The sequence below is a fragment of the Hyaena hyaena genome, unplaced genomic scaffold, assembly GCF_003009895.1.
Source record: "Hyaena hyaena isolate Hyena2069 unplaced genomic scaffold, ASM300989v1 scaffold_193, whole genome shotgun sequence".
Taxonomy (NCBI): Eukaryota; Metazoa; Chordata; class Mammalia; order Carnivora; family Hyaenidae; genus Hyaena; species Hyaena hyaena.
The window spans coordinates 1,950,097-1,965,009 of NW_024080823.1; the positions used below are offsets into that span (position 1 = coordinate 1,950,097).

Genomic DNA, 14,913 nt, shown 5'->3' on the forward strand with positions numbered 1-14,913 from the left:
CAACAAGGAGAAGTTATGTGATTTGTCATACACAGGCTTAAATTCAGGAAAAGAAACGTTTGAAATAAGATGGGTGTCACCAAAACCTGTGACAGCCAGCCACCTCTAGAAGTGACATTTAAGGTGAGAAGATGAGTAAGTGCCAGCCCTCAAAGTGTGGGATTGGGGGCTAGAGTGGAGCCAGAGGAGCAGAGTGTGCTGGGACAAGAGTGATCCCAGTGTCCTGGGGTTAGTTCTGGAGAACCTGAAAGGCCAACATGGCTGAAACAGTCGTAGGCAGTGGAATTAAAAAGAAAGGCAGGCTTATTAGTCTGCTTGGGCTGCCTTAACGAAATCCCAGATGGGTGGCTTAAACAGCTGAAGTTTGTTTTCTGACCGTTCTGGAGGCTGGAGGTCCAAGATCGAGGTGCCAACAAGGTAGGTTTCATTCCAAGGCCTCTCTTCTGGGCTTGTAGAGGCCGCCATCTTGCTCTGCACCCACATGGCGCCCTGCCCCTGTTATTCTGTGTGGCCCTAATTACTTCCCAAAGGCTCCCTCTGCACAGTCATGTCTGGAGGGGTTTGGGCTTCAGCATTGGAATTTGGAGGTCACAATTCAGTCCATAGCAGCAAGGTCACCACATGGAGATTAGGGACTCTTGGAAGACATTTGAACTGGAATGTAAGTGCCGCGGAAAATGTTAGAAGGCTTCAGCACATAGTGCCAGGACCCGCTGTACCCAGATTCCTGGAATGTGCATTTGTTTTTGCAGAGGCCAGGCTGTTTGTGCTTCACGTGCAGAGTGTGGACAGCCGCTGTGCGGGTCTACACGGTGGTGGCAGAGAGGGGTCCTCTGTATGGCTCTGCTTGTCTGGAAAGCCAGCGATTTATGCGTGTTGGCAATAAGAAGTCAGTTAAACAATGTTCCTGGCAAATGGTTTCATGGCCTGCCAGCTGGCGGGGACACGGAGCTGCCCATCCAGGGACAGAGAGTGCATCCACAGCAGCTGGGAGCCTGGGACCCTGGCCAATTCCTCCTGAGCAGATGTGCCTTAGAAAGGGTCCCATACACCCAATGCCGGTGGCTTGCTTTCCTCCGTGACACTCATGCCCTGCCTATAAATGCTGAAGCCTGAGTAAGACGACTCGTTTACATTTAACGTGTTTCAAGTCTGGGGGCAAAGCCTGGGGTGCTGGGCCCCTGTGACTATGGACCTGTCTCCTGGCCAGCTGTTACATGCAACCAGACCAGCTGGATTCTGGAAGATGGGGCTCCCGTGGACCGAACCGCCCCCCCCTCCCCAGCCGTGTGCTCCCAGCATGGCCCTCCCCTGCCTAGCTCGGAGTACACGTGCCAATTCCAGGCCCCCGTGCTCTGCAGAGGCCTTTCCACCTCTCTGCCCAGGCACACTCCCTGGTCACCCTTGCAAAATCTGTTTTTCTCCGGAAACTCCCCCTGCCCCCCCCTCCCCCGGCCCCTGCTCTTCAGATATCTGAACTTCTTGTGGGCTTCCTTATTACATTAAATACCCACGGCAGGTCATTACAATCACTTATTTACATTTATGTCCCCTCTCTTCGTTCGATTGTGAGTCCTTCCAGGAGATTTGGATAAAAGCTGTTTACGAAGCAATCAGATTGCGTCTTGTCTCCTACTGTGCAAAGCCTGGAGCGCCGGTGCCACCTGCCTCCATGACAAATGGAGACGTTATCCTCTGATGAAGTGACACAGAGAACAGGATGAGGTGTTCCCCTCAGCTCCCGGAACTCTGCCAGCCACACCTCAAGGCAAGAGACTGGAAAAGTCTGGGCGATCTGGCAGCCCATCAACGCGACAGCAAGAACAAAACCATATATTCTGAATATCCTCCATGAGATAAACGAGGCTTCATCAAAAGGGCTCTGTCACGCACAGAGCGCTCTTGGAAACTCAAAACATGAAAGCAGATGTGGAATGCAAAATTCGGTAGGAGTTTGGAAGGTGAAGAAATTTTCCCACCAATAGAGGTAAAAAGAAAAAAAAGATGAAAATAAAATAATATTCTCTCCTTCTGAGGTTCTAATTACTTGCATTCCATTATGTCTTTTATGCCCTTATTTTAAAAAAGTTCCGCTGTTTTAGTCCAGATACTTTTTATCCAGCCTACCTTCCAGGTCATTCCTGCTGGGTCTGATTTACTCTTAAACCCATCTGTTGAGTTTTCATTCCAGTTACTGAATTTTACAGCTCTGGGCATGGCGTTTCATTTTGTTGTTGTTTTTTTGTTTTGTGTTTTTCAGTGTCCAATTTTCTGAGAAACTCTCAACTTTGCATTTATTCCTGTAAAAGTACTAGTCTGAGCCTGACAGCTCTTTTGCCTGGGTCTTCTGTTAATCTGTTTCTGCTGTATTTTGTTTCTCTTGGCTTCTAATCAAACGGTCTCTTTTCCTCATCAAGGTCATTATTATTATTATTATTATTTATTATTTTTTTAAGAGAGGCAGAGAGAGAGTGCACATGAGAGGTAAGAGGGGCAGAAGGAGAGAATCTTTTTTTTTTTTTTAATGTTTGTTTATTTTTGAGAGACATAGAGCACGAACGGGAGAGGGGCAGACAGAGGGAGACAGAATCTGAAGCAGGCTTCAGGCTCTGAGCTGTCGGCACAGGGCCAGATGCGGGTCTTGAACTCACGAACTGCAAGATCATGACCTGAGCGAAACTCAAGAGTCTGACACTCAATGGACTGAGCCACCCAGGTGCCCTTTGAGCTCATTATTTTTATTTGAATGCTAAATGTTGTGTAGGAGAGACTATGTGAGGCCTGGGAGAATTTCATCATCCTCGGGGAAAGAGGTGAAAGGTGTATTTGTATTTGCTCCGGGCAGACCATGAGAAGCACTAACCACCTGAGATCCTCTTAATCCAGTTAAGGTTTAAGATGGGTCCACCCACCAGCACTGACTGGCTTCAATTCCCTTGAAGGCCTCTTTATTTCATTCCCCAGCTTCGATGGGATTGTGTCAGGGTCACCTCCTCTTAGGTGACCTCAAAGTCCAATTTTTGTCTCCGTAGCTTTGTGCCTCCATGGGCAGCCTGTTACCCCCTCTCATTCTGCCAGTTCACAGGGAGTGAAGTGAAAAACTAGGAAAAGCTACTCTCAAGAGCTGGGCTCACCTCACTGGGGTTCCTTCTTCTGGATTTTTGCCCCATAATTTTTCACTCCCTCCTTAGCCCCACAGTGCCCTTCTGTCTCAACTCCAGCTCTGTGACACCACCGAGTAGCCCACAGTGTAATCTAATTCTGACCCTAACTAGCCGGAGTAAGTGTGGACCTCAAAGGGTAAGGACCTCAGACCCACAGGACTGCCCGCATCTCAGGTGCCAGCTGCGAGTCCTTGGTGTCCAGAACCCACCCTCACTTCTGCCCTCCTAGCTATAAATTTGGGGTGTCTCGTGATCCCCTCCCCCGCCAACCTCCAAGGCTTGGTACCTGGCTAGAATAATTCAGGAAAGTGCTATAGTTACCATTACAGCTTTGTTATAAAAGGCACAAGTCAGGGCCAGCCACAGGAGACAAGGTGTGGAGGGTGGAGGCCCCTCTGTCCCTGTGAGGCCTGGATGTGCTACGCCGTCACCTCCCTAGGTCCACCAGCCAGGTTCACTTTTATCGAGGCTCCGTCACAGAGGCGAGCTTGACGACTTCACTGGCCCTGTGAGTGAACTCAACCTCCAATTTCCCCTTCCTCTTGGGGGCTGGGGTGGGCAGAGTGTTCTAGTCTTCCGGTGACATGGTTACTTTTCTGGTGACCAGTCCCCATCCTGAAGCTATCTAGTCCCACCAGGAGTCGCCTTATTTGGATAACGAAGACAGTCCTGTCACTCAGGAAATTCCAAGGCTTTAGAAGCCTTGTGCCAGCAGGTTAGGCTCTAGTTAGCAAGGATGTCTTATCTTCCTGGAGCAGAAAGAAGCTGAGGGTGGAAGCCAGGGCTGGGACAGAGAGAAATCTGAACCCTCACTGACCAAAGCTGGGGGCTCAGTGCCCACAACTCTGAGAGTTAACTCCAGGGGGACCCCCACTGATGCGGGAAACAGAGGCAAGAAAAATGTCAATTAAATCAGCCTGCAGCCCACTGATAGATGTCAGAGACCTGCAGTGTGTAACACTGCCCAAGACGTTCACGGCCGCCTTAATGCTTAACGTTGACGCTTCCTTAAAAATTAGGAGCAACTGAGGCGCCTGGGTGGCTCAGTCGGTTGAGCATCCGACTTCAACTCAGGTGGTGATCTTTTTTTTTTTTTTTTTTAATATTTTAATGCTTTTGTTTTTGTTTTTTCTGAGAGAGAGAAAGAGGCAGCATGAATAGGGGAGGGTCAGAGAGAGAGAGAGACACAGAATCCGAAGCGAAGTCAGATGCTTAACTGACTGAGCCACCCAGGCGCCCTGGCTCAGGTCATGATCTCACAGTCTGTGGGTTCGAGCCCCGCGTCCGGCTCTGTGCTGACAGCTCAGAGACTGGAGCCTGCTTCGGATTCTATGTCCCTCTCTCTGCCCCTCCCTGGCTCATGCTCTGTCTCTCTCTCAAGAATAAATAATTTAAAAAAAAACATTAAAAATTAAAAAAAAATTAATAGTAACCTTACCTTGACAATAGCTAAATCTTCAGGGTCCCGGGAGACCCTGCTTTCAGCACCCAAAAATTCCTTGGAGACCTACGTAATCTATGCGTCCCCTCCCTCCACAAACTTAAAAGTATATAATCAGTCTCTCCTCATAACCCCAGCGCAACTCATTCTGCCTACGAGTCCTCCCCGTGCTTTAAAAAATCACCTTTTTGCACCAAAGTAGTCTCAAGAATTCTTTCTTAGCTCATGAACCCTACTTCAAATTTCATCACCCACAATATTGTGAAATATACCTCCTTGGTTCTCACAGGAAGTATCAGAGGAAAATCCCCAGAGGCCTCCAGCAGGGGGAGGGGCAAGGTACTTGCTGAAATAGGATTGAGCACTCTGTTTTCTTTCTTTCTTTTTTTTAAGTGCTTATTTATTTATTTTGATAGAGACCAAGAGAGAGCATGTGAGCAGGGGAGAATCCTATGCAGGCTCTGGGCTGTCAGTGCAGAGCCCAACGTGGGGCTCCATCTCCCAAACCGTGAGATCATGACCTGAGCTGAAATCAAGAATCAGACACATAACAACTAACTGAGCCACCTGGGTGCCCTAAATATTCTGATTCTTATTGATTGAGCCACATGTCAACAAAATTTCATCTTCAGAAAATGGGTATAGGAACACCGATCTGAAAGAATTCTTTGTATTGGTGATAGCAGGGTTAAAGGTGGAATGGAGAGAATGTTGCTCTGGCGTTGAGCAGACCCTGGTCTTGAGCCCTGCCTCTAACGCTTAGTGGGGAGACGCGCTGGCCAAATAGCAACCTCTCTGTCTCTTTCCTTAGCTGGACAAGGACTATAACAATTGCTATCTTCCAGAGTTACTGTGAAGGTCATATGAGATAACGCACATAAAGGGCCTAGTGCAAACTAGACCCCTCATAACTGAGAACTGTCATTAGTTATTCAGATCATCCAGCCAATAATATTCATTAATCAGCATTTATCAATTGTCTGCCTTTTGCCCAACACTGCCCTAGGCAAGCCGAAGAGAAAAACTGAAATGCAAATATTCTCTATGTGTGGTGTGAGAATAAAACACATGTGTGTTTCTCAACATAATTGGATTACATTTAACATACATGTATCTTGCATATCCCATACAACTCTGTTAAAGTGTGAAATGGAATGGAGAAGAGTCAATGGAACGCCTCCTTATCTCTTATTGTAAGAGCTCCAACTGTCCTGTAAGTTTAGAGTGGCTAATTCTGATTTGAGGGGATACAAGTCAACTGTGTCACACTGATTTTTTGTTCTCACTATTCAGGGATTGAAAGAAATGGGAATGTGTCTTATCATTTTGTTATCATTATTAACAGGCCCCACGCACCTTATGAATGACATAAACATGACAAAGCACACGCACAATCCTGGACCGATATCGCTAATGGATACCGATGCAAAAATTGTGAATGAAGTCTTCATTGGACTCAGGCAGTATATTAAAAGAATTCTATATTGGAACCAAAAAGAATTAATTCACAGCATGTAAGTGTGCTTCAGGGTTAGGAAATCTATTTTAAAAACAATGAATTAATATGACATCAAAGAAAAATCACGATGAGCTCAGCAGACGCTAAGATTCACTTGGTAATTCGGAATGCATTCCTGACCTAATAAAATAAAAACAACTGTTGGTTAACAAGAACAGATCATCACTTCCTTAACATAATGACCAAAAGCCAATGTCAGGCTTCAAGGGACAAATAGGGAAAACTGGATACACATCTAGCATAATTCCTAATTCTTAGGTATGAATATCAAGCAAAAAAAATGATTTAATGTAGTTTTGGAGGTTCAACTTAATATGGACACTAAGACAACTACATAAGATGTGTAAAACTTTAAAAGAGAATGATCTTTATCTGCAGGTGATGTGCTTATATACTTGAAAACTTCAAAGAAACAACTGGAAAACTATTATAATTCATAAATAAGGCACTGGTTGCAATATCTGTAATTAAAAATCAGTACATTCCCTACATACGAATAATCAGAAAACATAATGGAGGTAAACATTCCGTTCACAAAACATTAACAGATGAAGTATGAAGGAATAAGCTCACCAAGAAATGTGCAAGATCTACCTGAAGAGAATTTGAAAATGCTACTGAAACATGGACTAACTACTTGTATTCATGAATAGGAATTATAGAATTCAGAATTACAAAGATATCAATTCTCCATAAATCAGCCTACAGACTCAATATGATTCCAATCAGAATGCCAATTCTTTCAGGTGACGGTAGGGAACATCATAAAATTATTCAAAATGCAACTTGACTAATAAATATGTGAAACAGTAGAGGAATGAGCCCAGTCCTGCAGTTATTAAATTATACTACAAACCTACAGGTGACTAAAACAGCTTGATAATAGCACAGAAATAGAAATATCAGTGAAACAGAATACAGAGCCTGAAAATGTGCTCAGATACACACCTAGCACAAATGTAATATATTATTTTTTTATTTTTAATGCTTATTTTTTTATTTCTTTTTTTTTTTTAGAGAGAGAGAGAGCGTGAGCAGGGGAGGGTCAGAGACAGAGGGAGTCACAGACTCAGAAACAGGCTCCAGGCTCTGAGCTGGCGGTCAGCACAGAGCCCGACGCGGGGCTTGAACCCACGAACCGCGAGATCATGACCCAAGCGAAAGTCGGACGCTTAACCGACTAAGCCACCCAGGCGCCCCAATGCTTATTTATTTTTGACAGAGAGAGGGCTCGGGAGGACAGAGGATCCAAAGCAGGCTTGGCACTGTCAGCACAGAGCCTGATGTGGGCTCGAACCCACAAACTACAAGATCATGACCTGACCTGAAGTCGGGTGCCCAACAGACTGAGCCATCCAGGCTCCCCCAAATGTAACACATTATTAAGATGGCATTTCTAGCCAGTGAGTAAAAACAATAATTCAAAACTGTGAGAACAACATGCTTACTATTTGTGGGAAAATGGGATTCTTACATCATTCTTTACTTTAAAATGAACTATAGGTGGAAAAAATTCAAATATTAAAATGAATTACTAGACAAAAACCATGGATGACATTTTTAGAATCTGGGTTGGGAAAGAATCTGAGTGTGTAAGGCCTTTGTAAGCCTGATGGAAAACAGAAAAGAAAAAAACCAAATATACCTAGGTTCAATTAAAATTTACTATACTACAGGGGCTCCTGGGTGGTTCTGTCCATTGAGTGTCTAACTCTGGCTCAGGTCATGACCTCACGATTCGTTTCTGAGCCCCACATCAGGCTCTGCGCTGACAGCACAGAGCCTGCTTCGGTTTCTCCTCTCCCCACCCTTCCCCTGCTCCTCCTCCCTCTCAAAAATGAACATTTAAAAAAAGCTTTTTAATTTACTATACTACATAAATAAATAAATGATAGTAGGAAAAATCGACAGCACTTAGCACTCATGAATGTCCCAAGTATTCAGTAAAATCCCGCAAAATTGTAACACAAAGATAATCTAAGAATGGCAAAGAACATAAGCAGATAGTGTAAAAAAATACGAAGTTGCACACCTCACTCATAAAAATTACAAACAAGTCTAGATGCTATTTTTTTCAGATTCGTAAAAATAAATCTTATTACTAATAAGGAAAATCTGATGATCTAAAAGTGGATGGATAAATGTTAACAGGTATTGCATATAGTTGAGACAAGGTAAGATGGTACAACTTGCCTAATGAGCATTTTTGGCAATGTTTACCTGAACTTAAGATGTAGAGTTTGGTAGAGCAATTTCTAGGAATGCATCCTATAGATATATTCACTCATGTTAGCAAAGATCTACATATGGGGAGCTTTTTCAGGATTTTTTGTAATGATAAAAACCTGAAGCCAACAAAGTATTATAATTGGAAAATGCAAAATCATGGTAGATCCATTCAATGAGACTGAATACTGTTTAAATCAGAGGGGAAAAAACCCCCAAGCCCAGTAGGTACAGGTATAGGTATTCATGTAAAAGTCTTAAAAATACTGAATTGGTATTTTTAAGTAAAAGCAAGATATGGAACACTATGTATATATAGTACAATCTAATTTTTTTTTTTTTTCTGGGAGCCCTTTGTGGGGCTTGAACTCATGAATCGTGAGATCAGGACCTGAATCAAGTCAGACACTCAACTGACTGAGCCAGCCAGGTGCCCCCGATCCGATTTCTGGGGGGAAAAATGTATGAGAAACTTGTCTGAGTGGCCACCTCTGGTGAGTGGGTCATTGGCCTTGGCATAATGAATGACTCTTTTTACTTTGCCCTTTCTGCATGGGCTCAAGCTTTCTTAATAAGCACAGATTACTGACATCACCTTTCTTTCCTCCAATATTTGAAACACTTTTGGCATGTCTCTGCAGCCCATCCCAGCCTGTGCCTCAGCTACTCCCATTTCTGTGTCCCTGCTCACCTCTGCTCTTCCTTTATCTAAGGTGTGCCTCTAAATCTTGTCCATTCTTCAAGGACCAGCTCAAACACCAACAATTAATTCCATGAGGACTCTCCGAACTCCTCAAAACAACACATAGGGTTTTGGGGGTTTTTTGTTTTTTTTTTGCAACGCTGTCTGTATTCAGTTATTTAATTGATGTAATTGGCAACACACTGTTGTGTATTTCATTTACTCTCTAACCTATTTTTTATTCTCTATTTTTTCCAAGTCTCAAACATTTCAGAGAAAGCATGCTCAAATTCCTTTTGTCCTCCCCACCCCACATTATAGTCAGCGTGAGGCACAGCATTCAATAAATATTTTTTTTCTCAACAAATGTTTTCAAATCAATCATATATGAAAGTTTCCTCAGGATCTATATATATTAAAAAACACAAACCCTTGTTATTTATCTTCCTAGTTCCTAGGTCATATGGCCGACATTATATTTCATTTAGGGATGTGTAGAGGGCATAAAACCTACTTTTTTGAGCCAGCTCACATTTTGTATACCTGAAATTGCCCATTCAAGAGAGTCCCCCCCCAAAACAGAGCTGATTTAATCACAATTCTGATAGTGAGCAGAACACGTATTTAAATTAGCTAACAGCTTCCTACCTATCATCCCCATATGCAAAAATAAACTACAAAAAAACCCAACCTGGACTCATAAAACAGTATTTCAGTAACAAGAACATAAGAATATTGAATCATAATTAAAGAAGAGGGATAGAACATCGTGATACCAATTTTATCCAGTGTAAGAAAAAATTTAAGCTTTATTTTGATAAAACATTTCAGATTCCCTCATATCACAGTATATCAATATGCAAAATGTACATGTACTGATTTTATCCTACATGCCAAGCCCCAGATTCCCAATCCTAGGTGAGCAAGTTGCAGAATACAAGTCCTGATAAGTTAACTATAGGTGGTATTTTAAAGAAAAATAAGTGAGCATTCAGCACTTTAAATGAAATGAGGCTTTAATCAAAAAGAGACTTAATTCCACAGGGTGTCTTTTTTGCAACAGCAATTAATTCAATCAAGTCTGTGATTCCAACCTCAGCAACAGGGTAATGTTTGAAGCAAACGAGAAAAGGCAATAAACGTGTAAGTGGTATATTACAGTATGCACTATATTTTTGGACAATCTCATTCAATTTTTAGCACTTGGGAGTCTCACGAAACGAGAATTAGAGAAGAGCTCTGATTCCACTTAGGGGAATGCAATGTAATCTCTCTATCTTGGCACAAAGGTACATTGTAACACTGACGATCTTTGATCAACTTCCCACAATAACTGAATCTACCAACAGCTACAACTTTGATCAAGGAAAATACAGATTTTACCAGAAGACAGTTCTGTACTTCCAGTTTGAAAAAGCAAACAGTTCTATGAAGACGCAATCATTTTAAATATCTGAGTATATACATTTCAGTTTGTATAACCTCATGCCTTAAGTTTTGACTTCAGAAGTATCATTTCATGGACCCAACATCAAATATTTACACGCTAAGTGTTTCACACACTATAATTTTAGAAACTGTAAGTTGCACAGAGGAATCAAATTCATGTTTCCAGTGATCTTAAAAAAGACCATTTATAACTGTTTTTGCTCAGCTGAGATATCCAGTTATGCTCATTATCTACAAAATCCTAAATGTATGTGAAAAATTAAAGAAAATCTGTAACTCTGATAATTTTCCACGTGTAAAAGGCATTGCTAAAAATAAATAAAAGGGCTCCTCTGGCTACGAGTAATGGAGTCAGGGAGCTTCACAAACCTAAGCCACTCTGGGAAGCTATTTTAGGTTTTACATAATTTCCAGTCTTAATACCACTATTTTAATTCAGGAAAAAGATACGACCTTTTGAAGCCCTTGGCATCAGAAATGGCACTTCGGGACAAGAATCACAACGGGAAGCTAGTGGAAAAATGGACCTCAGCACAATTTCTCTCCAAGGAGGAGAAGTCTTACATGCTCAAGGTACGATAAAAACAGTAGCTCAGAAACCCTGGGAAGCTCAAATTTCTTGGGCTATTTTTGTTTTACTAAGCAACCTGAAGTAAACATTATGTTCACTTTTAAGAATAAAGGAAAATAGAAAATAAAATATGAAATATGCAGTTGGAGTCACCGAAAGTTCTTTTCCTCCCTTTGCTCTGGGCGCACAGCCTCCCCTTTTTGTTTTCTACTTTGTTACAAAAAAACCAAAAGCTAATCTCTGCTCAAAGCAGTCACACTTGAGAATACTATAGGGTGTGCATAGGATCTTTTCTCTCTTCCCATCCACCCAGACCGGAAATCTACATAAATATTTCCATGTAAACTTTTCTCCCCTTTGCATGAAGTCTGAGCCACTATTAATTGACACAGACGGTGGGGGGGTGGGAGGCAGCTGGTGGCTGCCAGGTTCCTCAGTCTGTCCTGCTTTTTAAATCATTTTTATTTATTTTTTTTAATATGATAAAGACAAAAGCTCCAACTATAAGTTCACACAGTTCAGGAACATGTTGAAAATGTGTTTTTACCATAGTCCTTAAGATTCAAGTAAATGCTCCCAATCAAGTATTATAAAGCTGCTAATTAGCAGCTCAAAATAATTGGCCATTCAAATGACGTTGGAAATGTTTGCTGAACTGTTTTTATGAAAGCTTCCTCCTGCGTTCTAGAAGGATCTAAGTATTGGGAGTCCACAAACTAGCCACTTTCAAGGAGTTCTTTTGACCAAAATGTACCATAAAATCAATTTTCTTTCTTTTCCCAAAACTGTTTAATCACATTTTAAGGTGGGGAAGTATATGAGCCAGAATGTTTCTTTTAAGAAACCTAAAATTTGGGGAGCCTGGGTGGCTTAGTCAGTTAGTTGTCTGACTTCAGCTCAGGTCATATTCTCACAGTCCGTGGGTTCGAGTCCCTCAGCGGGCTCTGTGCTGACAGCTAGCTCAGAACCTAGAGCCTGTTTCAGATTCTGTGTCTCCCTCTCTCTCTGCCCCTCCCCAGCTTGTACTCTGTCTCTCCCTGGCTCAAAAATAAATAAACGTTAAAAAAATTTTCTTAAAAAGAAACCTAAAGTTTTAGTCAATGGGGAAACTTCACAACATACTTAAACCCTATGTATTTTAGATAGGATTTCTCTGTGCTGCATAATACATACTGTCAGGAAGTGTGTTTTGGCTCAAAGGATACACTGAAACGCAGTGTGACCACATATTCACAGAGCGTCAGCATAATTTAAAAGGAAAGCATATATTTTAACAATTCTGACCTTTTGTGATTTGGGCTTAACTGTAACCTTTGCTTTTTCCTTTTGATTCTGTGTTTCTATTTGAGAGGGCACCTTTTATTTTTAAGCTGTGTTTGAAACTATAAAGAATATGCTAATGCAACTTAATACATAAATATAAATAATATATCAGCAACATATATGTATACATATACCCAAGACCCGAGCATCAGACCACTGATGTTGTACTTTCGGGGTTCACACGGATAAGTCTAGACGCGTTCCTCAGGTCCTGGAGCTGCTTGGCGGGTTTCCCCACACCTTCCTCAAACCTCTTCTCGACCACAGGGAGGACGGTCTCATATAGAAAGGATGCGTTCTGTCTGATAAAAGCCTTTTTCTCTGGATCCTGCTCACACCGGAGGCTATAATCCACATGCTGCACGGCGACCAAAATGATCTCCACCAGGCTCTCCAACAGCACCATGTGCAGCTCTGGGAAATACAGCTTCAGTGCCTCTTCCAAGAAGCCCATGGTCTGCTTGGTAAAGGCAACCACCGTGTAACTCAGGTTCACCCAGCAGTCGTCCCCAGTGTACTGCTCAAAGTTTCTGACTCCACAACTCTTCATCTCCTCTTTGAGCTTGCCCAGGGCCTCGGGGGTCATCAAGTTCATCCTCCTCCACATCTCCTCAGAGTTACGATGCTTAGTGGCTTCGATGATAATTTCTTTGTAACTGTGCAAGGCCCCTTGGATGTCTTTCACCAGAAGGGCATGGATGATGAAGGTGAGGTCTAGTCCAATGTCACCCAGTTGCTGACAGTGCTCCTTTGCCACTTTGACACACTCGGCCGCTGTAGAGAGGCTCTCCTTGCTATCAAACACCTGCTTGCTGAAAGCATCCACAAACATGCCCATGGCTGATCTCGCCCACACCACAAAGGCAGAGTAGCAGCCACTGTCGGTGCCTGCAAAATCCGTCTCGAACTCCCTCGCCGTCTCGAGAAGGCTCGTAAAGAAGACATGGCATAGCTTATGAATGTAGAGTAGAGTGGCACCTTCGATGCGAAGCTGGCGGATTGCGGTATGCACAGCGGCTGCCCGGTTTCTCAAAAACAGCTCACAAGCCTTGGTGCACTGGCCCAGCCGGATTAGCTGAGAGACTGCCCTTCGAGTAGCCTTGGGACCACCTCGCAGGGAACGATCCGGGGAGAGTTCAAAAACTAGCACCTCTGTAAGCTGTCGGACGCGCTCATCCACTTTGGCCCTTAGTTCTTTTACAGGAGGTGGGCTGGGCTTATCTTCCAGGTAATGGTTCAACTTGTCCAGCAGGTCAACGGCCCCTTCGAAGTCCCTCTGGGCGATACAGACATCCAGGTCTTCAGGCAACTCCTGGATCCACTCCATGGAGAGGTCCACCTTCTCTTCCTCTACCTCAGGGACGGCTGGCTCCTCTTCTTCTTCATCCTCAAATGGGTTACCTGCCTTGGAAGGCACCTGGGGCGGTCCTCGGGGGGCCGCTGCCTCCTCCTGTTCCCTTCGTCGTTTTTCACTGAGGGCCCTCTTGGTTTCCTCCAGCACTTCCAGCCACTCTCGTTTGATTTTTGCATTTTCCGCCTGAAAAATACGGCTCTCGGGAAACATGAGCAGCTTGAACATGTCTTTCATGGGCGGGTTGTCCTTGACATTGACCACGGCCAAACCATCCAGGGGATAGAGGGCGTTGTAGCGATACATCCCCCGCCTCTGAGGCAGCCAGGTGGCCACCAGCAAACAGTCGTTCATGAGAAAGCCGTGCACCCGCTGCAGTTGGGCCATGTGGTCCGCCTCGTATTCCACCAGGTCCCCGTTGTACACCAGGTACTGCCCCGGCGTCTCCAGCAGGTGCCTGCAGCCTTCCACCTTCTCAAGCAGAGTGGTAAGAGTGCGCTGCTTCCCCTCCTCGCCCGGACCCGCACTGTCGCGGGAGGCGCCCCCGGGGGTGGGAAAAAAGCCAGCCTGGCCCCGCAGGTGGTCTCGGCCCCCCGCGCCACCTCCTCCTTCCTCTCCTCCAGAGGCCGCGGCGGCCCCAGCGGCGGCGGCCGCCGGTAGCAGGGTCAGCGGGATGCTCTCCAGGCTGCTCTTCTGCTCCGTCAGCAGATGGCTGAGCTGATACATCTCGCTCTCCAGGTAGGAAATCTCGCGGGCAGTCTCTATGAACTGCCGGTAGTTCTGGTAGACGTTGCGCTTCAGGTTCTGCGCCGTCTCCTCCGCCAGCGCCTGGATTCGCTGCCGGTGCTCCTGCAGGTCCCGGTCCCCGTCCGACTGCTGCGAGAGCTGCTTCACGTACAGCCGGGCCTCAAAGCTCCCCGACTCCAGCTGCCGCCGCAGACGGCTCGCCCCACTGTCCGACATCGCCATCGCCATTTCCGTCCGGGTCCCACGCAGTCGCTGTCACTACCCCCTCCGCGGGTGCCGCCGCGGTCGAGACCCACCCAAGCCCCGCTGAGCTCCAGGGCAGAGGAAGCAGGATGGAAGGGAGACAAGTACGCCTGCGCTCGGGGCTGAGTTTCACACCGCGCCTGCGCAGGGGCCGAGCGCAGACAACGCGCTTGCGCAGGAAGGCCAGCGACTAGGGC

The 14,913-nt window shown here is 44.7% G+C and overlaps 1 protein-coding gene across 1 annotated transcript; it reads right to left on the bottom strand.

Moving 5' to 3' along the window:
* Positions 1–12,072: 12,072 nt before the first annotated feature.
* Positions 12,073–14,796, bottom strand: EXOC8 (exocyst complex component 8). Its single transcript, XM_039241231.1, has one exon. The coding sequence runs from the start codon at positions 14,699–14,701 to the stop codon at positions 12,524–12,526; it is 2,178 nt and encodes a 725-aa protein (XP_039097162.1). The 5' UTR covers positions 14,702–14,796; the 3' UTR covers positions 12,073–12,523.
* Positions 14,797–14,913: the final 117 nt, after the last annotated feature.

What these genes read in the sequence shown, in the direction of transcription:
- EXOC8 (XM_039241231.1), bottom strand. Translation starts at nt 14,701, where the DNA reads ATGGCGATGGCGATGTCGGACAGTGGGGCGAGCCGTCTGCGGCGGCAG.